The sequence below is a fragment of the Daktulosphaira vitifoliae genome, unplaced genomic scaffold, assembly GCF_025091365.1.
Source record: "Daktulosphaira vitifoliae isolate Bord-2020 unplaced genomic scaffold, ASM2509136v1 Scaffold_3, whole genome shotgun sequence".
Taxonomy (NCBI): Eukaryota; Metazoa; Arthropoda; class Insecta; order Hemiptera; family Phylloxeridae; genus Daktulosphaira; species Daktulosphaira vitifoliae.
Genome location: NW_026099574.1, coordinates 25,322,904 through 25,350,903, shown reverse-complemented (window position 1 = coordinate 25,350,903; position 28,000 = coordinate 25,322,904). Strand labels below are relative to the sequence as shown.

General features: G+C 23.1%; 3 protein-coding genes across 5 annotated transcripts; 1 reads left to right on the top strand and 2 right to left on the bottom strand.

Moving 5' to 3' along the window:
- Positions 1-23: 23 nt before the first annotated feature.
- LOC126900909 (uncharacterized) lies at positions 24-2,409 on the top strand. 2 transcript variants are annotated; one of them, XM_050676944.1, is made up of 3 exons: positions 24-211; positions 1,164-1,333; positions 1,883-2,409. In XM_050676944.1, exons 1-3 carry the CDS (start codon positions 157-159, stop codon positions 2,141-2,143), a joined length of 486 nt encoding a protein of 161 aa, XP_050532901.1. In that variant the 5' UTR covers positions 24-156; the 3' UTR covers positions 2,144-2,409. The 2 variants fall into 2 exon arrangements, with proteins under 2 accessions (XP_050532901.1, XP_050532900.1); XM_050676943.1 differs by having other exon boundaries at positions 1,161-1,333; positions 1,883-2,406.
- Positions 2,410-4,894: 2,485 nt separating this feature from the next.
- On the bottom strand, positions 4,895-5,529 carry LOC126902093 (teneurin-a-like). Its single transcript, XM_050679117.1, has 3 exons — positions 5,419-5,529; positions 5,225-5,356; positions 4,895-5,164 (listed from the first exon to the last, which is right to left on the bottom strand). The coding sequence occupies exons 1-3, from the start codon at positions 5,527-5,529 to the stop codon at positions 4,895-4,897; spliced, it is 513 nt and encodes a 170-aa protein (XP_050535074.1).
- Positions 5,530-5,604: 75 nt separating this feature from the next.
- LOC126900252 (NADPH--cytochrome P450 reductase) lies at positions 5,605-25,031 on the bottom strand. Of its 2 annotated transcripts, XM_050675834.1 has the most exons (15): positions 24,853-25,031; positions 17,884-18,136; positions 17,665-17,799; positions 15,107-15,299; positions 13,135-13,330; positions 12,638-12,787; positions 10,493-10,617; positions 10,083-10,271; positions 9,788-10,023; positions 9,585-9,718; positions 8,123-8,484; positions 7,745-7,848; positions 7,469-7,578; positions 6,124-6,245; positions 5,605-6,049 (listed from the first exon to the last, which is right to left on the bottom strand). In XM_050675834.1, the coding sequence occupies exons 4-15, from the start codon at positions 15,274-15,276 to the stop codon at positions 5,905-5,907; spliced, it is 2,043 nt and encodes a 680-aa protein (XP_050531791.1). In that variant the 5' UTR covers positions 15,277-15,299; positions 17,665-17,799; positions 17,884-18,136; positions 24,853-25,031; the 3' UTR covers positions 5,605-5,904. The 2 variants fall into 2 exon arrangements, with proteins under 2 accessions (XP_050531791.1, XP_050531790.1); XM_050675833.1 differs by lacking the exons at positions 17,665-17,799; positions 17,884-18,136; positions 24,853-25,031 and adding an exon at positions 17,358-17,658.
- Positions 25,032-28,000: the final 2,969 nt, after the last annotated feature.

Sequence of the window (28,000 nt, the reverse complement as noted above, 5' to 3'; positions counted from 1 at the left end):
TTATTTTATTTACCACGTCGCTGACGAAATCCAAAAGTTATACACAGTTCGGGCAGTACTGTATAATAGTGATAACATTAAATTAAAAATAATGGTTTAGCAGAGTAATATACTTAGTGTCATTAATTTATGACAAAATAAATTTAAGTAGAAAATATGGAATGGAAAATAGTGTTCGCCATTAACAATTTTATTATATTTATTCAATGTGGTAAGTAATTTTTACTACATAATGTAGAGATATTAATTCAAAACATTAAGATATAACAATAGTATATAAAATTTTTGTTGCAAACATATTTGAAATTCGAAAATAAAATATCTTTATAAAAACTATATGAAAATCATGTTTCCATAAACTTATTTAATGATGGAATAATTTTGAGATGATTTGTAATTCTTCATAAAAAGTCATACGGAGGAATGAAAAATTTACAAAATCCATTTATTTACTTTTATTTTCAAGTAACTCTTTTTTTGACCATAAGAAAGTGAGTTGGGTTGGGTTGAGAAACACTTCGATGGGGACGTGAAAATGATAAAAAAATAACATTTTTTGCTAAAAACTATTTCCCGCTAAGACACTTTTATCAAATTTTATTAACACCACAGTGTTCACTATGATCTAGCGTTTTTATAATTTCGACAACGCAACACTAAAGTTATTTATTGAACATAAAAAATACAAAATATAGGGAATTTTACTAAAATTTATTAGAAATTTTCTAGTATTTTATTTTCATGATGTCATCATTTAATGGTGTAAACGAAAATAAATTAGATTACAGATAATTTTGTCATCAATAATTTAGTAAAAATATGTGGACTCGGTCATCAATAAATATCAAATTAAGTTATGACTGCGTAAAACATGGTTATAGCTGTTTTATTCTTGTATGTCGTCTCTTAATGACTTAAGCTCTTTAAGTAATGTGGAAACTAAGATGGTAACACGAAACTGTCGTGTTTTATTAATAATTAACAATACACGACTACGTCTCATGTCTAAATTTATTACACGTGATTATTATTAAAAATTAAATATACGATCATAATTATTTCATTTTTGATATAAGACAAAAATGTTTGTATTTCATAAGTAAATAAAAATAATTATTATTAAAGTAAAGATCTTTAAAAGATTATTTTTTATTTTTCAGTAGATTTATCAGGAAAAATATATCAAACAAATGCAGCTTTAGAAAAAGAAAATCACATGTATTGCTATGAATGTAATACAATGATGAATGGCAAGAGTTGCAGTAATTTTACTGACAAAGAACAATATACTAAATACTCAACTAAATGTACTGGAGAGAGAAAAACTTGCATGGTAATTTGCAATGCTTATAATTTTTTATAAACTACTGATAAAAATTTCATTAAAACTAAAAATTTTTTTTAGATGTAGTTCAAATATAACATAATTATGATTGATTTGCTTGATTCAAATTGGAAAATTTTTTTGAAAGTTTAATTTAAATAAAGATATTTGCCACATTAGTACTTTTTATTTTTACATAAAAGTACAAACTAAGTTCTACTTATTTCTTTTAAAGTGTTTTTAAGTTATAACTACATAAAATTTAAGTTGTTATTTTTGAAATTAATTATTTTAGATATAAAATTATATACGGCCACAGAAAAATAGATCAAAACTATTGACTCAACTAAAAAAAAAAAATATTGAGGTCATTTTATTTACTCCTCTCTTAAAAATAATTATACATATTTTTATTTATAGAATGCTATGACAGCAATCATAGGACTTAAGCCCCTCAGATTTTATTTTATATCATACCTGATTATAGTAAAATTATACATAAATAATATCTTGTACAATATCAAATTTAATTTTCAAAAATAATGTGTAATGTTAAAGGTGAAGCGATATTCATATACAACAAGTAATGAGAGCTCCACATCCACTCAACAATTGTGGTCACTCGAAAGAAATTGTTCAGTTAAATGTGAGCCCGGTTGTATTATAATTGGAGAAAGAATTAAGATATATGCTTGTCAAGCATGCTGTGAAACTCCTTTATGCAACATATCAAATGGTACCAAAAGCATTATGCAGAAAAATCAATTTTTTTTATCATCAATTATTGTTCTAGTATCCTTATTTTTACTATGGAGGTAGAACAATAATTTACTACAACAATGAACCTAATTTTCTGTTCTCAGATTTTTAGGTGATATGCATGAATTAATTTTAAAAATATGTCATTTGTTATGGTTGCATATTTTAAATGTAACAATGATTAAGTTAAAGTTCTAATAACTAATAATAATATTTCTATGTTTATCCAAAATTATTTTTATATTCAACTATATGGTTTTAAATTATTGTATTAAAATTTAATTTTACGATGTATAGAACAACATAAAAGATATCTATTCAAAATTAAATATATTTTATTTGCTACTATGTGTTCAAGTTTATTAGTTTATTAAAATTATTATAAAAATATTTATTTTTACTGCATTAAGTCTTTTATTTTATGTTTATTATAAAAAAGGACAAGTCAAAAATGGTAATTTTTAGAAAACATAAATATTCTTTTGGCGATGGTAGGGGAATGTGGGACAAAACGGTCACCTTTAGGATTGAATAGCTATAACTTATAACATAATTGAGTTATATATATATAATTAACACCATTTAATCATAAATATTATTTTGTTTAAGTATCCAAAATTATATTTTTAAGAAATAATTTAATAATAAATTATGAATGTTTTTTTAAACTAAGAAAATTTTTTCCCATAATTAGGGCAAAATGAAATTAGAATATAAAACTCATCACGTTTACTATAATAATTATAGTTAATTTACTAATTATTAGTCAATTTAATATAATTTATGTTACTCTAAGTATTAAACACAAATAATATTGAATTTTTTCCTAATGTGTATTCATTTTCATGAAATAAAATTGCAATTTCTTTATAATTAAAATTCCACCAAATTACTATTCTTTAGTATAAATTTTTGAAATAGATAAATTTAATATAAATATTGAATACTATTCATTATTGTAGTAATATATAAGTTTTATTGTAACAGGATTTACATATAAATGTAAAAAGTAATACTCAAAAAATTAGTTTTATAAAACTTAATAATTTTTTTTAGTGAGACTTTTTTTAAATTGATCTTTAATTAAATCTACATTGATAAAATTGAAAACTGAATTAAGTTGTTTAAAATAATTAGCTAATCTTGAATTCAGCAAAATTTTTATTCAAAATCTAATTTCTCAATTGACAAAATTTGTAATTCTGATAACTACAATTTTTACATCATTAAAGGGGAAATAAAATATTTGATAATATAAGAGATAATTGAGATTTAATTGTAAAATATTATTCTTTATTTAAGAACATACATGTAATTTTGATTTTGATTAAAATTAGATACATTCTTACATTCCACTACATTTTTTGAGCTATCAAATTGAAATAATTATTCAATATAGCTAATTTATTAATAGGGATGGCAGGGATACCGTTAAACACAACATAATATATTTAATACAACTAATAAATAGCCTGAAAATAACAAAATTTTACTTCAGCATCTTTTCACAATCACCAAAAATTCTTTTCACAAATATGTATCTTAAATAAGTTATAGATAGAGTCAAACATACTTTATTTCAGTTAAAGGCTAAAAGTTAAGCTGATTTAATAAAAATTAATTTTAGTCACAATTAAAAGTGAAGTTTTTAAAGATGATTATTTGAACCTATTAAAAATTAGTCTTAATTAAATTAAAACATAGAAATAATTGTACACCGTTATAAACTTACATAATATGTAAGTTTATAATCAAAATTATTTTCAAGTAATTTTTAACCATGAATAAAATAAATCAATCATCATACACTGTTGTATAAATAATTATTTATAGTTTATTATAATCAACAATTATTAAAATTATGCCCAGCATTTACCACAGATTTATAGATTACACTACCAATCATTTTACAATATAATATATTATTAAAATTTTAAATTAAATGTAAAAAAAACTACTAATGTATATAACCAGAATATAAAAAAAACTTTTAGGAATATTCCACATGGTGTATATTTTTAATTATAAATACATAAAAATTACAGAAATAACAGTATCAAAAAAATTTAATTTAAAATCTTTACCCAAAATCATTTAACATTTTAAGGTATTATTGAATTTATTATAAAAAAATCACAACATATTATATAAAATGAGAAAAATTAAAGGTGAAAATAATTAATAACAACATTATGCAATAATTTAGATCTAATTATAGTATTAAACATATTTCAGAGTAATTTATCACAATATCAAATAAATATGACAGTCTAAAAATAACAATTATAACACTTAGTAATATTAAAATTATATAGTCAGATAACTTTTTTACCCTGTATACCAATTTCTTAAAATCATTAGGTAATACTTACTTAAAAAAGAAATATATAAATATATATATATATATATATATTTTATCAATACCCTTGTATAATAAGTAATTTATATCACAACCAATAATGCAAACCAATTAAATTTTGTACTTAGACTATAAAATATACAATAAATAAGAATATAATACCTATATTATACTGAATATGCATATTACTAGATGACAATTTTTTTTTAATTTTTTATATAACAGGTAACTATCTTTCCATAAATTCAAAATTAATTTAAGGCTTTTGCAATCTACATCAAAAATTAGAAATGTTTGCTTATAATAATTAATAAAATAAAATTTAATATGGATATCATCTACAACATACATACATACAAACACACACACACACACACACACACACACATATATATATATATATATATATATATATATTACTTTTTATATCTTTAATTAACAATATTAAAATTTTAGTTTTGTACCTGATCTAATAGTCCTCCACAATAGTCAATAGGTAAGTATAAGTATGGATTGGAATCATAGACTATATGACCATAGGGAGATCTCATCATTTCTCTAATACCTTCCCCATATTGATTGAATATCATTACTGGCGTACCACAGTGGTCAGTAGCTATATAGTATTTATGTCTGAATACTTGAGCATAAATTAAAAAGCCACGATCATCATAAGTCAATGACATTAATTTTCCATCTCGAGGACTATATATTTGATTGACCTGATATATAAAAGAAATATTAATGTGACCTAAATAAAAATTTTTAAACCATCTTCTTACTTCATTTGGATTTTTATGGTTGGTATAAAAGAATTGCGTTACGTTTCCAAAGTTATCTTTGCGAGTACTTAATCTATTCAAATGGTCATAGTAGTATCGTACATCGAAACGACCTCTTTTAACAGCTCTTACCTAAAGTATTAAAAATTAAAATATTAAAAATATCTACTATAATTTTAAATAATAATTATTACTAGTAATCCTTTAGAGTTGTAATGGAATTTTTCTTCTCTTGCATTTTGTACAACTAATCCGCGATTATTATACCGATAAAGTCCTTCACCGAATTTTTCTATACGATCCATGACNGAAAACTACTTCATGTAAATGATAGAAAGACAACAATTATAGTATTAAAACAATATTGAAAAAATAAATACTATGTTTAATATAAACAATATAATTTAAAAAAAATTCCCATAACATACATATTAATTATTATACAGAAATTTACTATACATTTGTCAACGTAAACTTAATTAGTAACAAGTTTTATAATCAATACATTTTTTACATGCCCAACAGTATCTTATGTTGTGTTATAAAAAATATTTGATAAGTACACATCACTGTAATTTGTATAAGTAATTTATTAATTTAAAAATGTAATCAAAATGCATTTATACTTCAATGAAAACTTATACTTCGGCACTGCTATATTAATTTTACTACTTATAAAATCAACTCCATACATCAGCAGAGTATCTTTTTTGTTGTTCCATTTTTTTAACATAGTTAAGTGCTTGAGTATTAGTCATTTGACCTTTTTCCATCACAACTTTTACTATTATAGCATGAACATCCTTGGCCATGCTTCTTGCATCACTAAAATAAAAAATTTAAATAAAGTAAATTACAAATTTAACATAATAATAACTAGGAAGAAATGTTTAACATACCCACAAACATATAAATGTCCATTATTTTCACCAATTACATTCCAAAGTTCATCAGCGTTTTGTTCTAGTAAATGAGTAACATATTGTTTCTCTGGTTGATCACGAGAAAATGCTAAATGAAGCTAAACATTTAAAAAAAATTTAATCAACAATTTATGGAGTTAAAATTCAATTGTTAAGATAAATTATTGATTATCTTATATTTTATTTACTAAGAAATAATTGCTTAGTTGAAACTTAGTAGGTTGGGTTTAGTAAGTTGTATATCAAATTTTAAATGATCTTATTTAATTATTGTGAATAACACAATGGATACAGAAAAATTATTTTAAAAGTCATCAATTGATTAATGGAGGAATTAATTAGTTATTGTTTTATAATAATTATTGATTTTATTAATTACTATACACATTATTATTGTTTACATTTTCATTTTAAAAAGAAAACACATAAAGTTCTAATAATATGTGAATCCAATAAATTGACTTATTACATCATCTAAAAAAAAAAAGATAAATCTAAATGAAAAATATTACATTTACATTGATATATGATTGATGTAATTCTTAATTTTTAATAATTGTCATTCAATAATTTGTCGTTGCAGCATCAGAGAAATGTATCAACCAAAATCTGTGACACGGCTCCGCCCTACGCTCTAGGCTGGCTCTCACCCGTATCTCTCTCGATATCAGCTGTCCAGCTATTAATATGACAATCCCCGCCCTTGACACCGAGATAAGGCCGCCGCCGAATATGCATTACGGATATTGAGTTCTGTTCCGTTTTTGATGTACACCGTAACTGGTTAGTTTTTTTTTTTGTTAGTATACCTCTCCTATGATTTAAGTTGGTGTTAGGGTGCGACTTGGAAAAATCACATTTCTTACCTGTGCTTTTACATAGCTGTGTTAATATTTTTTTTTTAATATAAAACGAAACGACCGATTGCAACAAGCGTATTTGATTCATATATATACGTATATAGTGCTAGTACGTGCTACTGGATACGTAACATTTGTTTTAAACTGTATTATCTAGTTTTATTCATAGAATTGAGTTTTACAATTTTCAGAGTTAAAATTAAAAGCTTTAGTTAAAATAATATTAAAAGTACATGATTTAAAAACTAAATTCAAAAAAAAAATATTTAGATAAAATAGTTTAAAGAATTTTTTTAGGTTGATACGTTTCTCTAATTCTACACTCACACTTTAAGTATTAAAAAATATTATATTACTCTAAAAACTTCAAATAAGAAATATCATTAAACAGAAAATAAATCTGAAATTAAAATTCTACAATACATATTTATAATGAAATGCTTAATTATAAACTTATTTACCTTGGTCAATGTTCCATTTGAAACATATTCTTTTAATTCATCTTCATAAATAAAGTCTTCTTCCTTTTTACGACATCCAAAATAAAGTATCATTTTACCAACTTCTCTACCTAAAAGATAAATACGTATTGAATACATTTACAATCAAATTAAACAACACTTAAATAACATTCATTAGAGTTATAGACACTAATAATGTAAACTATTGAAATAGCAATTTCTTTTGAAAAACACTTATATTGTTTTAATTATAATATTATTAAGTTAACAACAAACCTTCTTTTCTAGCAAAATCTCTTTCTTGAATAAAACCTCTGAATGGAGCCAATCCTGTACCTGGACCGATCATAATAATAGGAGTTTGACTTTTTGGGGGCAATCTAAAATTATTAATTTTAATATTTTAATATTTAAAGAAAAAAAGATTTATTATTTCAAAAACACTTAAAATGTTGTAGAAATAGATTTTTCAAAAAAAAAAAAAAAATTTTTGAGATACAGTTTTTGTTTTTGTGACACATTATTCTTACTTGTGATTAAAAATACTTCAGGTGATCTTTAACTTAAAATTTAGAAGTAATATAGAAATTAATGGATTTGAATCAATAAACAGAGTAAAAAAAAAAGATTTGGCAGTGTTTTTAAATTAATTACCTAAACTGAGATCGCCTGATAAATACTGGAATGATAGGTAATGGTTCATTTTCTTTAGGTTTCAGTTGTGATAATAAATTAGTGGCAACTCCTCTATTTATTCGACTGGTCGGTGTCTCATATTCCACTTTTACTGCTGTTATATGAATTGATTTTGGATAAACTTTAGGTGATGATGATATTGAATAATAACGACATTGTAATCGAGGAAGAAGTTCACATAAATGGTCAATATCAGGTTTCACACTAGGCAAATCTTCTAAAATGTGGACAATATTTCGATTATTATGTAATACCCATTCATGAAATTCTTTTTTTCCTTCTGGTGTTGAACTTGCCATTAGTTTTAATTTTTCTTGTTCCTAAAATGATCAATTATTATTGTCTTAAAAAGTTGATTTAATACATTCATACAGTTTGAATAATTTAAAAATAATAAATAATTTTTATACAATATTTTTATTAGTTATTTACAACTTTAATTTCAAAAATCTCTTTATTTTGAAATGTTTTAAATTATTTAATACAATCCTTTTTTTAAGTAATCCAATTACGATGATGATATACATTAAGGTGGCCAACGAAAGTAAAATAAACAAATAGTCAACACAATTCAATAATGGATAATCATATAAGGTCGTATATACAAATATAAATAATCCAAATATAGCTATCTGCACATATTATATTGTACTTAAGGGATACTTGTGTGTTGAAGCGTTGAAATGATTTGTTCACAAAAGTGTCAAAAACAAATAACATGATAGATACTAGGTTGGAAACACAACGATACATGGAAAAAAACGCAAGGGTATTGAATTGCATAGGTAGTACATCAAAATATAACACATGATACAAGTAAGCACTAACACAGAAGCCAGGGAATTGACACCCAGTCATTGAAATTATACTGGAAATTATGTGAAAAAAAGAGGCATAGTATGGAATTATAAACAAAAAGTTGTAAACCTTACCGCTAGGCTACTGTGAACTTATGATTCAGATCCTGTTACACTTCCATATAGGTTAATAATGCGATGTGCAACTAAAGGAAACACGGTATCATATTATTATTTTTAATGTATGTATATATCCAGTTAATAATTTTTTTAGAAATATCAGATAATTTTCTGCAATAAAAAAAACTTACTTACATAATAAAGAATAAAAATTAGATAAATTTGTCGAGAAAAATTACATTTTTACAATTAGTTATTAATTAAAAAAAAAATTTAAAGATAAGAAAGATTTTGTTGTTATAATAACTTAAAAAAAAGGAATTCCTAATTTGGAATTCTATAGGATAACTACTATTTATTACCAAAAAAAAAAAAATGTGTAATAGTACCAAAAATAAATACTATACTCTAATTTAAAAATATTTATTATACAAATTGATAAAATAAAATATTTTTATCATTAACAAATTTTAATATTATTATTATTTAATTAAAAACAATACCTTTGGATCAGTAGCGTATTCTGCTAATTCCTTCATAATATGTGTCCTTGGGTTCGATGTAATATCTAAGTAATATGTAAGAGCAGTTCGATATGTGCAGGGACAAGGAAAAGGATGTTTTTTACTTGATTCTTCTATAAATGAGAAAATCAGTTAATAATATAATGTATACATTTTTATGTTAAAATATAAAATTAACAAACCATCAGTATTTAACAATGAAAAAACAATATCTAAATTAACATTTAATAATTGTCCTAGTTTTTCAACAAGTTCAGATGAATTTTTAGGATAGACTGCAACATGATCACCAGTATCATACCTCATTTTTGAACCATCAATATTAAATTCAATATGCATACAGGAACGACCACCAGATTTGTGTAACTCTCGATTTATTAATATTGGAGCCAAGTATGGATTTTTCACATCAAATGGACTTAAGCAACAAAAAAAAATATTAAAATAAAAACAATTGAAGAAATATTTTTAGCTTACAATCTTTGATTTTCATAAGACTTCAGACGTGATATTTCACCATTGTAAATTCGATCAAGTGAGATATTAGAACAATCTACAGATTTGTATTGCCTGACATTTGCTTCTTCACCCATTTCTTCAATTCCATAATGTGCACAAACATTTTCCCATAATTTTTCTTTCCACGAAACAAAATCATCTTCAATACTATAAAATTATTAACATTCAAAACTATACAAAAAACTTTTTTTTCTTAAAAATTATATATCAAAATATGTTCAGTTATTGTTCTTATACTATAAAATATTATAGTTTCAACTTAATAGCCAAATGCTTAAATATTCATAATACATAAGATTAAAAATTATTTATTGAAATAATCAATAAATCTAGTATTTTAAATTTTCGAGAAAATTGGTTGTATTTACTTTGCATCATCATCACCCAAGCCAATTTCATGAACTCGAGTAGCTCCAAGTTCTTCTAAACGTTGATCTACATAAATAGCAACTTCATTGTAATGTTCATAAGTTTTATTACCCAATCCAAAAACCTGATTATAAAAAAAATAATAAAGTAACTTAAAAAAATGAAGGAGTATAAAAAAAATTAATTTTTTAATTGAAAATAGCATAATTAAAAATTATATTAATTATATAATATATTAATTATATATATATATATTATAAATAATAATGACAAAACAAATTATTAATAACATTTCAGTTACTTATTAATGGAAAGGAAGTATAAAGTTATGGAATAATTAATTTATCCTTGAGAGTAGATTTTTTCAGACAGTTTAATTAAATATTTCATAAAAATAACATTCTAGAAAAAACTTTTTATAATGACTTAAAAATAAAAACTTAATAGCAAAAAGTTATTAAATTAAATATTTTGTTAAATTTAAGACAACACTATAATAGTTATATAATACTTAAATAAAACATAATAATCAAATACTGATTATTTAAAAATTAATATATACAATATGTAATACTATCATAAATCTTTAATAAATTAAAGTGAAGGATAGTTATTGCCAGTAATATACTTCTGAAATAAATGTTGAAAATATAATTTTTTCAAATTTGTATTCTGTTTCCAAACATAATATTTTCTAATTTAAATAGTTTTTATCACACAATAAATATTCCACGAAAAATTGCATGAAAAGTTATGTTAAAAAAAAAAACACATTAAAAATACTTCACTAAATAAAATATATTTTTATTACATTTTAATTTATATAGTTGAACAAGTACTGCATATACATCATTCAAAATATATTGCTGGTTTAATATTTAATATTGTTTTATTAAAAATGACTGGGTACATTTAACAATGATAATTATGATTACAATTTCATACTTGCCCATAAAAAACTAGTTATAGCAAGTTAAAAACTCTACAGCATTTATAATTGTTTAAATTTAATTAAAAATTTATATATAAGTTATTCATAAATTGCATCAATAAAAAGGCTTAAGTAACTGCTTTAACTATAAGTTGACCTCCATATTAAACGTATTATATTCAATTAGATTCAACAACTGTATGACACTGAATATATTTCTACAGTTATTCAATGAACCATCACGTAGACACTATTTAACATGTCAATAAAAAATATAACAAACAATGCAAGTTGATATCGATTTTTATTAAAACACGATTATCAAAAAGAGAAAATGTCTTATACAGAATATATATATAATAATGTAATATCTATATATTATTAGTTACATTATCATATAAATATAATTATTTTATAAGTATTAATATTTTTCTTGTTATTTTTAAATTAAAATTATTATAAGATTTTGAAAATTTTTAAGACAATTTAAGCTGCTGTGAATCTCTTTTTTTGTTACATTTTACTTTCTTTTTAACTCCATCAATAATTTCATACATTTAGTTAAATATGGTAAACATCATAAGCAAGCATTATACAGGGTGATTCTTTAACTACATCCCACAACATATTTTTGAAAATATTTGAATTAATTATCAATTTTGTTATTTATTTAACAATAATGACTCCTTAGTGAGCTACTTTATGTAAAAAATTTAATTTCTACTATCATCCTTTATGGCATATAAACTATCATTTACTTTTTTGTTTTTCAAATGCGAACCCTATTTTTTTTTTGTAAAGTCAAGTTTAATTAAATAAAAAAATTTTGTTTTATTTTATTCAATTCTCAGTGAATTACAAGTCAATGGAGTTTTAGTTAGATGAACAAATAAACATTTATTTATATAAGAGGTAAACTCTGTAAATCGAATACATACCTATGCTTTTACAACTATTCATTACACTGCTAATAAACGATAGCTTTAGGTATGGTAAAAGAGATGATAGAAGAAATTTAATATTATTATAGAGTAGCTACAAAAGAATCATTATTTTTGAAAAAAAAAAATGTTTAAATCTTATATTTTCAAAAATATTTTGTGAGGTATAGTTAAGGTATCATTGTACACTAACTTTTAACTACATAATTTATTTCTAATAAAAAATTATTTATGTTATTAGTAAACATTAAAATTTAAGTTTATGTACTTACAGCATAATTCAGTCCTTCCAAATCAGCATCGCCATTTTGAAGCCATTCATAAAATTCCATAGCATTATCAGTAGGATCTCCTTCGCCATAAGTGGCTAAACAAAAAATTGCTAATGATTTTTGTATTTCTTTCATTTGGACTAAATCTGCCTAAAAATAAATTAAACTAAAGTTAATTAGTTAATCAAATAACTTATATCATTACATATCTTTTCGGTATATAATAATATACTACAATAATTAACTTTATAATTATTTAAGTTAAATAATATTAAATCTAAAAATAAACTCATGGTTGAATTCTAACTTTGGAAATTTTAAATACTAAAAAATAATATCAATTGTATATTAACAAATGATCTTAAATTTGTTATATATGATGAATTTTTAATTAGATTTTATTAACCTATAATCTTTTTAATAAAAATTTAGTATCTATAATATCATCTATACAATATTAAATTATTTATATTTGTTTAATGCTTTACTAAAATTACCATATCACATTCTTCTGGATCAGCTACCATTCCTTTCATTTTATATCTGGCACCTTCTTTAGCTATCCTACCAGCAAACTCTTCTGCTGTTCCTGTCTGGCTACCATAAAAAACAACTAAACTACGATCAGTAGACTTAAGCTTTTTTATAAACGAATTATTTGATGTTTGACCAATTGAATTTATAGTTGAAGGTCTAAAAAATTATGAAATTTGGTAACAATAAAAAATATTTTTAGTAAAGATATAAATAGTATATTTTAGTGTATATATTACAGTATCATATATATAATTAAAATATTCTAATGTAAAACTAACCCATTTTAATCTTTTTTAATGAATACTTAATTATAATATTTGTGAAATTTCATTGACACAATTTATGCACAATGATAATGCAACAAGTTTAAACATTAATTTTAAAAAGCTATAAAATTAGTATCCTTTAAATGTATTAATATTTAATAATTAACTATATTAAATTATTTTTGTTTTTTAGAATTGCTTTCTTTATGTACATAACAATTTTAAAAAATTTAAACGAGAATTCATTTACAGATTTGTGGTATAAAAAAATATTTCACTTAGCCATTATTTAACTTTTGAAAAAATGACATATTTTATGTTACTTTTGGTCAGATTAATAAGAATATTTAACATTGTAATAAATAAAAACAATATATAATTATCTAATAAGAACTGTTTCAAAGAATTCAAAAATTCATAAATAAACTTCAATGCAGTTTAATTCTTAATTAATATGAAATTTAGACTATTTGTAGACCTAAAATTATTGTTAAAAAACTACTTTTGGAAGCATTCATTTTATATTTAATTTGGAAATTTCTTAATATTTAAATTCTATCCAAGAAAATTTATTTAAAATTTGTATAGCTTATTTTTAACATATTTTAAATTTATTTGCTGTATTATAAATAACTTTTGAGCAACTATTGAAACTAAAATAACAAATTTAAATTGAAAAATGAATAAATATTTTTTGATAAAGGAAAAAAATATTTTAAATTTTTGTTAAAGTTCAAATCCTAAGAATATTTTTTGGTTATAGTTATGCAAATTAGTTATTATGAAATACAAATACAAATCAATACAATTTACTCATTTAAATTGAGATATCCATTTTATGATAATGCACTAATTTAAATTAGCCCATTGTAATTATTATTATATAACTATTATTATATTTTAAATATATATATACATACAAGGTGATTCTTTAAACACTTGCTACTCAATTGTTTTGGCTTTTTTAGGTTACTTCAGAAGTTATTATCAATCTAAACTAATGACTGAAAGTGAGCAGTGAATGCTACTATCTTTATCATTAGATATTTCTTGACCTCACTCCTCCTCCCACCAATGTATAAAAAATGTTAATAACTATTGAAATACTGGTCCAAAAGTTGTTATCAACAAGTCTCTTACTTAATTAGATCATTTTATATTTTATAAGCTAGTTAAATATGTATTTTTCCATTAAAAAATAAAGTTGACACCCTTATAAGACATATGGGATAAATACAAAAAATATTTTATGACAGTTAAATGGAGATACATATATAACAAAAGCCAAAAAAATTGAGTAGCTAGTGTTAAAAAAATCACCTTGTATATATATATTTATTTAAAATGTAATGATTGGCCGACCCCAAGTAGTTGGGATTAAGGAGAGGAAGAAGAAGATTTCAAGTGTAATGATAGTTAAAATTACAATTGAGTCAAAGTCAGCAATCTCCTCTTCTACATTTTACAATATTGAAATACATCTTAATTTATTTTTAATTTACATAAATAAAAATTTTCCAAAAAAATACCACATTTATTGGTTATAAAAAGCCAAATTTTTTGTAAATAGAAATTATTTAAAAAAAGGAGATTTCTAACTTTTCTGTGCAATGCCTCAATTTTAAAATTAGTAAGTTCATAAATAAATAATTATTTCAACACATACTGAATAGTATAAAGTTTTTTTTCAGAAACATTAGATTGTTTTTCTCTTTTGAAGTACCAAAAGTATGCTACTGTCATTATTACAACAAAAAGGGCAATATCTAAAGCACTGATTAGAGGCTCATCTGATACAACAGCTTGTTCAACTCGAATACTTCCAGAGTTTTCCATTTTAGTTTTCACAAGTAATTAATCTTAAAAATAAACATAAAAATACATAATTTATATTACTCATTAAAATATAAATAGAAAAAGTATACTATTACAAACTAACAAAAATTGGCCACATTATTTTTATAAAATTTTATTTTTTTAAATACTATAAAAAGTTTAAAAACTCTAAAATAAATTAAGTGATTTAATATTGTTTAATATTTAAATCATATATAAATTAAAATATTCAAACATCTAATAAAAAAAATATATCAAAAAATTTTTAAATAAATGAACAAATTTCCATTAAGTCACTTCTTGTATGATATTAACAATACATATAAAGCTTTAATACCATACTAAGAGTGTATATTTTAATTAAGATTTGTTGAGTGGATAATAATTTAATATTAAAAAAAATTAAATTAATTTAATAATAGAAATATTTTATTAATAATTATTGTTAATAAAGTTATTTATTTATTTTTGTTTATTGTTCATTTGTCGTATTATGTTGTCATCTCAAATATACATGTTATTAAATAATTATTTTCTATAATGTATTTCTACTCATATAAACAAATACTTTAAATTTACTTTATTTTTTTTCTCTCATGTTAATTTAATTAATAACATAAATGATCATTAAAAGTCACTGGATGGTATCTTATCATGCTATTCACAGCTAATTATAATTTTAATACAATAGCTCATTGTAAAAAATAATACTGTAAAGATTGTTGTTACTTTAAAAAAAAATTAATATAAAAAATTATTTTTCCATTTTTTTATGACATTTTTGCAAAGAATATTGTAATAATAAATATAAAAAATATATATGGGGGATTGACAATCAAAAATAATTTGAGGTGTCTCAATACTTTTAATACTATATAATTAAATATTTATTCTTAAAATTTAAAGTAGTTTTAAATGTTGTGTGATTTAATCAATATTTAAAAAGTAAACTTATGCAAGAAGAAAATGCTTAAATTTAATTTTCTTTTTTTTTTTTTGTAAGTTTTGGTGTATTTTTTTGTTTTTAATAATTTATTATTATAGTTTTAGCCATTATAAAACACCCTACTGGTTTATAATGTACTATTGAAGATGATATAATAATAAAATGATAATAACAACTAGTAAATAAAAACAGCTTGAACTATAATTATCCGGACCAATATTTTACTTAAATTATCCAAAAATCTACCAGAAGCACTTTTAAAGGTTTTATTATTTTATCATACTATGATATAAGTATAAAAAACTAATTAATTTTTAACAGTCCTAATCCAATATATTAATGAATTTTTAAGTTTTTTTTTTATAAACTTTAAATACATTGTGTACTGATAAAATTAGGTTATTTTTGAGTAAAATAATCAATAATAAACAGGAAAATTACAGTTAACTTAATGATAATATAACTTTTTTTTATTCTATTTTAAATTATTTCTATAATTGTAAAATATTTCATTTAACTTTTTTACATACATTGAATATAAGATTAATAACTTGATTAATATTTGAATCTGAGAAATGTTTAAAACAAATTACTAGTATTTTTTTAGCATTTGTACCTTTTAAATGTTAAAAAATAATGTAAAAACTGTTGATAAATAATTATTAACATAATTGTAAGGATAAATTTTATTTGGGAGTAATGCAAATTAATATTAAAAATTCAAATATATAATTTCAGATTAATGACCATAAAGATTTTTTTACTTTAAATTATTTTAGTGATTACTCAATAAAGAAAAATAATTATTTAAATATAATATTAATGAATTTTACATCATAATTATGAAACCTTTGTAAATGAATGATAATTCTTAATATATCAATTATATGATCTATAATCATCAAGAATTATCATTTATTAATGAAGGTAAACATAATTTGTCAGAGTAATATTTGATAGATCAATAATATTAATTAATACCAAATTAACTCTTCATTGCAAGAGTTAAAATTTTGACCTTGAAAAATATGTGTTTTAAAACAATCCCAATTGTGGGCCCTTATTGTACATGAAATTTAAAGCAATTTTTTTTGTAAGCCTGCACTTCCATGCAGTGAAAGGTTAAGTCACTTACATGATACTTAATTCAAGTAGCTAAGCTCAAAAAGCAGTTTAATACAATACAAAATTTCACAAATCTAATTTTATCAAAAGGAAATGTGGCTATAAGTTGGTGACATTTAACTATTGAACTTCTTTTCTTTTTTGATGATACAATAACTATTAACTGCTAACTAACACTGTATAAAAGTAACCACTATAGAAATAGTAAAAACAATTTCAAATCGAAAATGTCGCGGCAATAATTTACTTGAGCAAAACAAAATAAAAAAACTCGCGACGTTCTAACTACGTGCTACCAGTTCATAATTGCAACTCACTACTTGTAGATAATACAATGAAGTTGTTCGTTGCTTCCGCTAATGACATTCAATAGCAACAGCTGGTGGTGGCAGAAACGTGTTGGTGATAATTACAATGCATGAAATATAATTATGCCTGAATTATACTTTAATCTACATATAATATATAAAAATAATTTTAACTTAAATGTATATAATAAAAAAATTATAATGAACTATAAAAACTAAATTGCTAACTTCATTTGATAAATATGAACATTCCATTGCCCTTTGATTGATATTATGATAAGACTACTATTGTAGAAAAATACTAATCAGTACCAACTTAAGAAAAATACATTCACATAGGTTAACCATGATTTAAGCATCACTGTACTGCTGTTACCAAAATCATGTCCACCGCCAAACGATTCTTTGAACTTTGATTAAGACGGGATTATTTTTAAGTCAGACAATACTACAAATTTTTGTTGCATTTCATATAAACACACTGCAAAAAAAAAAAATCCTTAAAATAAACTTCAGTTAATTTCGAGATTTTCTAGACACAGTATTAACGTTTATATTTCAAGGTTATTTATTTATCGTTTAACCACTTAATTTCTCCTAAAATAATAATTCAAAAAATAATTTTTATTTGTTTAGTACTATTTTATTTTTTAATTTATAAGTGATTAAATATTTTTTTAGGTTTATCCCCTATCCCTCATATAGATAGCAACTTTATTTTCCTTAATAGCAATATATAAATATATTTAATTAGTTCATGTAATAGAAAATGATTGAACTAAGGAAATGACTGTTTGATAACAATTATTAAACCAGTAAGTTATAAGTTATGAATATTTTTATACTTAGTAAAGGAGTAGCATGGTAGAAAAAGGCACAATAGTAAAAATCACATCAAGCATACCTAACCTCTAGTTTACATTTAAAAATGTTAATAACTTATGAAATATTTATACAAAAGTTGTCATCGTCTAGTCAACATTTAAGATAGATCAATTTCTAATATTTTATTTTCTAATAATATTCAAAATTATTACTATTTTAGAAAAAATTTAGTGGTCAATGACAAATTATTGATTTGCTGTATGATTATGATTAAATCGGCATTGTGGCATGACATATTTTTAAAACATGAGGATCTAATTTTTTTTGAAAATTATAGAACATAGTATTCTATTAACTACTAAATATAGAAAATTTAATATTTTTTATACTTTTAAAAATATTGAGTGAGGCATAGTCTATCAATTATCTTGTATTAAAAAAAAATATTACTAGTTTTATCATTATTATTGATTATTATTATTATCATTTTGATACTATAAAGGAAATTTAAAATTTGTTGAGATCAAAAATCTTAAATTTGTTATTAAATAATTTAAACTATAAATTTTTAAAAATTAAAAAAAGTTGTTGGGAGTGCTCAACTTTATTTATTAACTAGAATTTTGAAGTTTTTATCTTAAATTCATCGATCAAGTTTAATATTTTTAGAAAATTAATTTGAATAACTACTTTTCATTGAATTTGCATATATAGAGTAACAATTAACCTGTGTCCTTACTTACTAAACACTCTGTATAATAAATAATGAAAACAAGTTTTTAGGGGTGCTATTGTAATTTTCCCGCCCCAAAGAGTACTTTTATGTAATGAATTATATAGTTTCATAAATAATCTAAATTCGTCAATTGGGAACATTTAGCCTTGCCCCCCCCCCTAGTTGCATCTCTAACTGTCACTATTTTATACCAAAATTATAAAGCACACTAAAATTGTTAAGTCGAAAAAATAAATAAGAATAAATAAAATTTTTTTTCTCAGCTCTCACCAAACCGATTTCTTTCAACGATACGTCAAAAGATCACAGATCGTATCTAGTCGAAGACATTACCCTCAAAAATTGAAAAAAATTCCCTCGTTCCCCGTAAATGGGAGAAATCTCCAAAAAATTACAAATATAAAAATCGCTAATTTTTTAAATTTTTAAAATTTTTTTTACTTAAAACTGCCATTACTTTTTTAAAATTGAACAAATCAATATAACTTTTTTTTTAATAGATGCATAATGTTATTACCTATCATTTGGTAAATTTTTTTGACCCTAAACCTTAAACCTTAATTTGACCCTAAACCTGCCCACAGGGGGGGATTTAAAATGACAACTTTTTTACAAAAAATTAACTTTTTCAACTTGACTTTTGAAACTGTTCCGGAAAGTGTGACAATTTTATATATATCTTAAATTAAAGCTAATGTAATATACTTTATTATGGAAAAAAAATTTTCGGACTTTATTTTGTCTTCAGGGTGAAATTAGTTACCAAATGCTATTTTTGTGTGAAAATTCTCGATTTTACTTTTTACATATTTAACTTTATAATACTATAACTTATTGTAAAGTGTATGGATCAACACAATTTTTTTATGAGAAATAATATTTTTTAATAATCCCTTTTTCATTCGACATACTTTATCTTAATCAGGATATTAATAAGGAACTAGCAGATCATGTAGCTTTTGGAATAATCCACCAATTTTTTAAAAATAAACCCTATCTAAAGATTTGCATCGAAGCGTTTTTTTTTTTATAGTGATTTTAATCACTGTCAAATATCATTATACTTGATCCAACTATGCCACGTCACCACTGTGCCGCGACCCCCCTGTGATGGGTTTTTTTTTATCATATCTCTTATCAATTAATAAGTAAATAAAAAAATTTTAACCTATCATTCAAGAGCTTAAATTTTTATCATCATTAAAAATAAACTGTTATTTTCATGTGACTCTTAATAATGTTTATATATAAAATAAATACGGAAATCTCCTATTATATTCATAAGTTTTATATGTATTTTAATTTTAATGTTTGCTTACAAATATATTTACAACGTAATGCACCTTCACAGTCGTAGTAAGTTTTTATATTTTTAGTGCAAACTTTAAGTAATCCGTTATAAATAAAAAACGTTAGATTTATTCAATAAGGCTAGATCGATAACTATTAACATAAAAATTATTACTAAATTATCGTTTTCATTTATTCATAATGATACGCTCATCATGACAATTACAAAAAAAAGAAAAATTGATTTAAATGTGAAAATAATCAGAGTATAGAATTTATTTTTCTTTTATGCCAATACGCAAGTAGGTATAATGTGGATTACTAATTAGTCTATGTTGAGTACCTTGCTTATATTACGTTACATGGTCGAGGTCAATTTTTCCATGATATTATGTTGATTGTTGCATCAATTAAAGTAATATCTAAAATACTTTGATATTTTGTATTTTAATACTTATATTTAGTAGAATTCATGGCAACGCAATGACCTACAATATCGTTAAAAACTTCCATAACAGTTTTTTTATGATTTATGAAGTAAATTGTGTTGTTTACAGACGCAAACCCAGCTTACGTTAACTGATAGGGCGGTTTAATAACATATGTATACATTATTTATACATGTATAAATACATTAATAAATATATATATATATATATATATGCAGAGTGATTACTTAACTCCACCTCATGAAATATCTTCAAAAATAATGGAGCTAATCATTATTTTATTTTTTAAACAATAACGAATCTTTATCGAACTGTTTTATACAAAAATATGAATAATTTTCTATCATCCCTTATACCCTACATTAACAATAACTTTCGATTTTCAAATGGTAACCCCATTTTTTTTATCATCCAATTTATTTAGTTGAAAAAAAAATTTATATTTGACTATTTAAATCTGATGATATAAAAAAAAATTAGGGTTGCCATTTGAATATCGAAAATTAATATGAATTTGGCGTATACAGAATGAGGGAAAATTATTCCTTTTTTTTGTATAAAACAGTTTAATAAAGATCCATTATTGTTTAAAAAATAAAATAATGATTAGCTCTATTATTTTCGAAGATATTTGGTGGAGTTAAGTAATCACTCTGTATATATCATTTATATATCGCCACCATGAAATTCCATGAATCTTATGTGTAGGGGCATTGTTCCAAATGATAGTCATGTACTATGGCTAGTCTCTAAATGTTAAGAGGTATCTTGAGATAGCCTGTAACTCAGATAGTAATTTCTTTCCTCTATACACCCAAAGAAAAACCTCAATCGATTTTGATAGAGAAATTTGATCAAGGGTTTATGATAATGTTTTATTAATACGAACAAAATAATTATTCTTATAAATAATTATTGTTCAAGACAAGAAAAAAAAATTATCATATTGATAAATATATCATAGATTCAATAGTAATGATATATTTATCAAATTGAACGATGAATTTATTATATAGATCGAGGTTTTTCTCTGGGTGTAGATACATGCATTTTTTTAATTAATATATACCAACGAGAAATAGTGGCGTATTTACGAGAGGGTACAAAATCAGAATCCATCCTCCATCGTCATAAAACTATGGTAATTAGGGGAAGTTGTTGGGTAAAGCTTCTGTATAACTTTCAGAACATAGAGCTCTGAAAGTCGTACCCTTTTATAGTAAATATCTAAATATGCCTCTGAAGAGAAGAAATGTTTTGGTAACTAACTAGAGGCCATGAGACTCTCAGTTCAACCTTGTCTGGATTTCCACTCAAAATGACATCTTAAATACATGCCTATCTTACGGTAATTAAATATTATTTATAATTGTCAAGCTTTATATTTACATAATTAAAGCTTTAAATAAAAGGTATTTTTATTATTTAAAAGTTAGTATAAGTTTTTATTCATTAAATTTTTATCATTAGGGTTTAGAAATTGTAACATTTTAATATTAGGGCGTTCTAATTACCTCCAAGTTATAAATTACAATTGAAAACTTGAATACTAGAAGGGTTTAAACAAAACTACCTATGACACATTTATTTAATTTCAATATTTGATAATGTTTAGAACGTTTACATTATTTAAATCTTTATTATTGCTATATTATTTAAAAAAGACATGAGCCATGGCACCAGAGATTCACCTTTCACTCCATCGTAGATTAGAGGTAATCTCAATAATTACAAAAATTTAAAAAGTTTAGACATTTAAAATCAGTGCAAAAAATTGGTTTAAATTTAGTGACGTGTCTACATAAGGGGCTACCTAGGGCTCCTGTCAAAAGACTCAATGAAATTTTTGGAGGTGACATAGCCAATAGAACACCAAAGTGAAAAAAAACGTTTCTTCACAATTTAATTATTTTTGTTTAAAAGATCCGTCTCACCCCTTTAATTACGCATGTGGTCAAATGTTGATTCTACTAATTCATTCAATTGTTTAAATACATTGACGTCATGCATATATCAGTTAATTGATTCGATTTTACATGAATAATTGAGTGCCCTAATTTAATCCTATTTCCTTCTACAATATTCAATGCTTTTTTTTAAAAAAATTCAATAAAAATTATAAGATAAGAAAATAATTGTAAAAATTAAAATGACACTACACTCTTTCGTTATAGATATTTTTGATCATTACATTGAAATTTTTTTGTAATTAAATAAAGTTATATATACGATTAAAAACAATCAACATAAAATTATTGTTAATCTTTCAAATAAATTATAAATATTGTTACTAAAATAATAACATCTATTCAAATTACTATTGCAGTTTATTAACAGGGTCATAACTTAATGGATGGCAAGAGTGATAGCTTCCAGCCAAGAAGTTGATCAAATGAATTTGGTCGTCTCAATTAAAATTCCCTACGTCCTGATTTATCTATTATCAATATAATATTATTTTAAAATAATTAACGAACAACTAAGTATTGCAAAATAAAAAAATTTCTATCCATTGTTTTTTTTTATGTTTATCAACTAATATAGCAATTATATATGAGCGGATATCATAATAATAAGGTTCACTCATATAATAATACTTAATACGTTGTGTAGTGGATCTATATAAGAAGGAAGTATATTTTTTTCGTTTTGAAAGTAAAATGATAAATTATATAATTAGCTTTATTAAATTACTTTATATTGAATTTTATTCTTATACTAAATACAATGAAATTAATCAATATTAATTATTATTGTTTAATGGGTTTTAATCACATGTTAAAATAAAAATTCAATTTATTATTGAAAAGTCCTCATTTTTTTTTACCAAGGATGATAATTAAAGCATGTGAACCTTGAAAATTTAATGTCATGTTTACGTCAAATGCAATTCCCTATTATGTTGATGCCATATTTAACTTTCTACAAATATATACCGTTTAAGTTTATCTATTTATAATTTATTAAACGGATACTATAAAATGTAGATGAATTTGCGTAATTTGAAGAAGGCAAATGAAAAATACATATTCGCTTAAACATATTTTTTAAAACGAAGACAAATTTGTGAATAATTGTACATCCTTGTAGACGTAGAGAAGCGTATGGCTACGAATTCTTCAGGAACATTTTTTCTAATTATGCTTTTAAATATATTTATCAGTTTTCATTACTATTTATCTCAATTAGAAAGACAGAGTATATACTGTACACTCATAGTTAGGAATTGTTCATGTGTCATAAAAATGTTGGAATTAATTTTTAATTATTATGAAATTACCTCTTGTTCACATTTCTAATATAGATATTAAATTACTATTAATTTTAATTACTAAGGATCCTTATTCTTAATGCTGCACTACTAATTCATAACCAAGTTCAATTTAACTACTTACTCTAAATGTTACAGCTCAGTACAAAATTATTTATTTTAGTTGAACAAAACTGAATTGTTTGTACTAAAATATACTTGACACTAGTTCAAAAATTTAGTTATTGAATGTATTATAAATAAGAATCAAAGATTATATGTTTATTGAATCTCACAAATTTTGTTAAAATTATTATCACAATAAATGTCATAGGAAAATTTTTGAAAAAATCTTGCACTTAATTTTTATTGGTGTAACATAATATGAGTTTTTAAAATTGATATATGAGATTATCATTTATATAATTTTTCATGTTTAAAATGTCTTAAAAGCTTTATATTTTACTAAAATCTGTTAAACAAAATGATTTAAAATAACATTTGATTTTGTTATTACAAATAACAAAATATCTAATAACTTAATCAGACATTTTGTAAATTTATCAACAATATCCTTTTTTTTAATTAAGATATTTGAAAATAATCTAATTTGTAAATGAGATAATAGATTTTCATGTAGTACTTACTATATAGACTCTGTGTATTTGAGAGGACAGCTTGCTCTGGCCGTTACGAGCATTTGAAATTTATCAAATTTTAACGGAAAATAACGATTTTTATGTATGCTAATAATACATGTACGCGTCCTATTATATCTTATATTATTATATAATACGACTTACGACTTAAGGTTTGAATTTTCATCAGACCCGCCCAATAACATTCCTAAGATATGATAAAAAAATCAATTCAATCCGTTCATATTTCACCGTTTTACTAGCTTTTTTTTTTTTTTTTGAAGTCCACGCGCATGGTTTTAATATGCGCATTGATTCATTTCCGCTCATACGTTTATTATGAACCTTAATTATATGGTGTAATATGTATTTTTATTAGGACACTTATTTTGCATTTGCACATAGCACTATATTTTATCGAGGAATATTATATGTTATATATAAATTTCAAGACGTATATAATTATATAAGTTTGTACTTTCATTATCAGAACAGTACATTATTAACAACCTTTTTTTTCTCATATATGATGTATGAGTCTATGAGTTTATCGTTTAAATTGGGATTCATCTATGACAACTATGCTGTCCAACGTTAAATCGCAGTTACCAATATTTTTATCAAAATTAAATTTTTTACATAGTCTCACGTATAATAACCTGCTGAATTTTTTTTAAATTATTCTATAATATAAACACAATTATTATAATTAGAATATTAATAATTTTGTGTATACCAGGAGTGTATTTAAGGGAGATATGGGCCCTCCTTGAACCAGCGTTATCAATATTTTTTTAGTCAACTTCTAATAAATAAGGGCCTAATGTACTTTTTTTTCATCATTACTTAAATTTTTAGCAAAAAAAATTCTATAACATGTTTAACAAAGTAAAAAATATTAAATACACTCCTAAAATAATTTTTGAATAGGCCTAAAGGGAATACCTCATTAACAAACGTCAACCTTATACCCAATACATTTTACTATATTCTCTTTTTGAATTTTCTCGATTTTAATAATAACATTTTTAATATATTTTTGTTACACTGATTCTGATGTAATATTTTTTCTGCAAAACACTTATCGTGCCCGGCGTAGTCGGGTACCCCTACCGGAATCAGTGGCCTACTTATGATGACTGCCCGAAGAGGCTTACTTGCCGAAGGCTATTAGGGCTCCGGGTCTGGGGCGAAGCCTAGTTACCTATATTTTTGTCAAATAATAATTTTTCCATAAAAATTTACAAATTAAAATTTAATTAATTTTTATAAAACATTGTAATTATTAAATTTATTATGAGATGTAATTATTCCTAAAGATATATTTAACGAGTAACTTTCGTTAGTTAAATAGGATCTTTTTAATATTTTTTACTTTTAATTGGAGAATGATTTAAATATAATTTTGACTGATCGATAACCAGGTTTGTACTATAACTAACTACTAAAAATTATATCAACTTTAATTGTATACCGATCTACTAATTTTTTTTAAAGTTAGAAATATATGGGAGTGAATTCCAATACCTTCTTTTTTCCCATCGCCTTAATCCCAACTACTTGGGATCGGCCAAGTATGATCTTCAATATGTTTATTAAAAATGTAATTTACAATTTATTTGCAAAATAACAATATACATTAATATTTATTTACTATATTAATAGATGTTTACATAAATAAGCCTACATTTCAATAAATGTATTTAAAATATAATATTTATATGGACGGTCTCTATAATTTTGAACACACCATGCATTTGTGCGTGACATAGAAATTCCATTTAGTATGGCCAAGCTGTACAGGTTTCCTATCTTTATAATAAAAAAATTAAGTTACTTAGTTGTTGTTTAACATAAAAAAAAATATAGTAATAACCCATTAATTTTAAAACTAGAAAATATATACTAAGAAATTCAAATTTAATTTGAATTTACGGTCATTTTAAATAAATTTTATTTCTTAACCTTCATGTATTGTAAGGATTCTAATTACAATGTCATTATAAATTTGAAAACTTGATTTAGTAGGAATTTTAAATTGAGCTATCTGAAAATCTCTGATTAACTCATCTCATTTAGTATTACAAGAATACAGCATTTACAGATTTGATAAAAATTCAAGTACAAATCAGTTCTCTGATAATGGTAATGTATTTTTTTAACACATATTTATTTTAGTGAAAATTTGTAATAAAATAATAATTTTTGATGCTATATTTATGTTAACAGGCAATTATTTTTGTATCATTTTAAAATAGTAGAAAGTATTCTTCTTAACTATCTTCTTGCAGATTTAATTTTAATTGTTGATTATAATTTACTATCTATTTATTTTTCTCAATCCGAAGAATTTTTGCAACAACAATTAATAAGTTTTAACTTAAATTAATTGAATTATATCAGTACTCAAATAATAATAAAGTATTATGTAAAGTAATTACAAACTATGAAAGTATATCAATTTATAAAGATATATATTCTATTGTCAAAGTTGACCAATTTCATACTTCACTTTATATTTATTATTACAATAATAATTAAATAATTTAAATTATAATGAATCCATCTATCTATAGAAAGTAAAATTTCTACAGTATTGAAGAAAAATATAAAAGTCAATCCTAAACTATTTCGGCAATTCTTCAAAGAAAAAGGATAAATAAAGGATTTTCCAAATTATAATATACTTGAAGATCGATTAGCTGAAAATAATTTTGATATACAACAACTACCAAATTAGTGTTTTTAGTCTAAGTTTAAAAGATGTTTTTAATTATAAACCAATTTTAACATTTCTTTATCACTAAAAATATTTTCAAAGATTATAACAAAATTAAACCAATACTGAAAAATGTTGTAGTTCAACAACAGCATGGATTTTGTAAAAATACGTTCCGCTATTACTATAATTTCAGTTTTCAAACAAATTATAATTGAATCATTTTCATTTAATAAACAGGTTGGTGTTATATATTTTGATTTGGGAAAAGCTTTTGACAAAATTAACATAAATTTGCTTATATAAGCAAATTAAATGTCATTGGAATATTAAATTTGTTGCTATATTCGTTTCATTAGTTTTTAACGAATGGATCACAAACAGTAACTTATAAAAAATTTAAACTCGAGTACTATAAATGTTATATCTGGCATTCCA

Coding starts and splice junctions, on each gene's coding strand:
- LOC126900909 (XM_050676943.1), top strand. CDS start 157: ATGGAATGGAAAATAGTGTTCGCCATTAACAATTTTATTATATTTATT. Junction 212..1,160: donor TATTATATTTATTCAATGTG/GTAAGTAATTTT, acceptor TTTATTTTTCAG/TAGATTTATCAGGAAAAATA. Junction 1,334..1,882: donor GAGAGAGAAAAACTTGCATG/GTAATTTGCAAT, acceptor GTAATGTTAAAG/GTGAAGCGATATTCATATAC.
- LOC126900252 (XM_050675834.1), bottom strand. CDS start 15,276: ATGGAAAACTCTGGAAGTATTCGAGTTGAACAAGCTGTTGTATCAGAT. Junction 7,849..8,122: donor ATCAGGCGATCTCAGTTTAG/GTAATTAATTTA, acceptor TAATAATTTTAG/ATTGCCCCCAAAAAGTCAAA. Junction 7,579..7,744: donor AGATTTTGCTAGAAAAGAAG/GTTTGTTGTTAA, acceptor TTTATCTTTTAG/GTAGAGAAGTTGGTAAAATG.
- LOC126902093 (XM_050679117.1), bottom strand. CDS start 5,529: ATGGATCGTATAGAAAAATTCGGTGAAGGACTTTATCGGTATAATAAT. Junction 5,357..5,418: donor ACAACTCTAAAGGATTACTA/GTAATAATTATT, acceptor TTAATACTTTAG/GTAAGAGCTGTTAAAAGAGG. Junction 5,165..5,224: donor ACCATAAAAATCCAAATGAA/GTAAGAAGATGG, acceptor TTTATATATCAG/GTCAATCAAATATATAGTCC.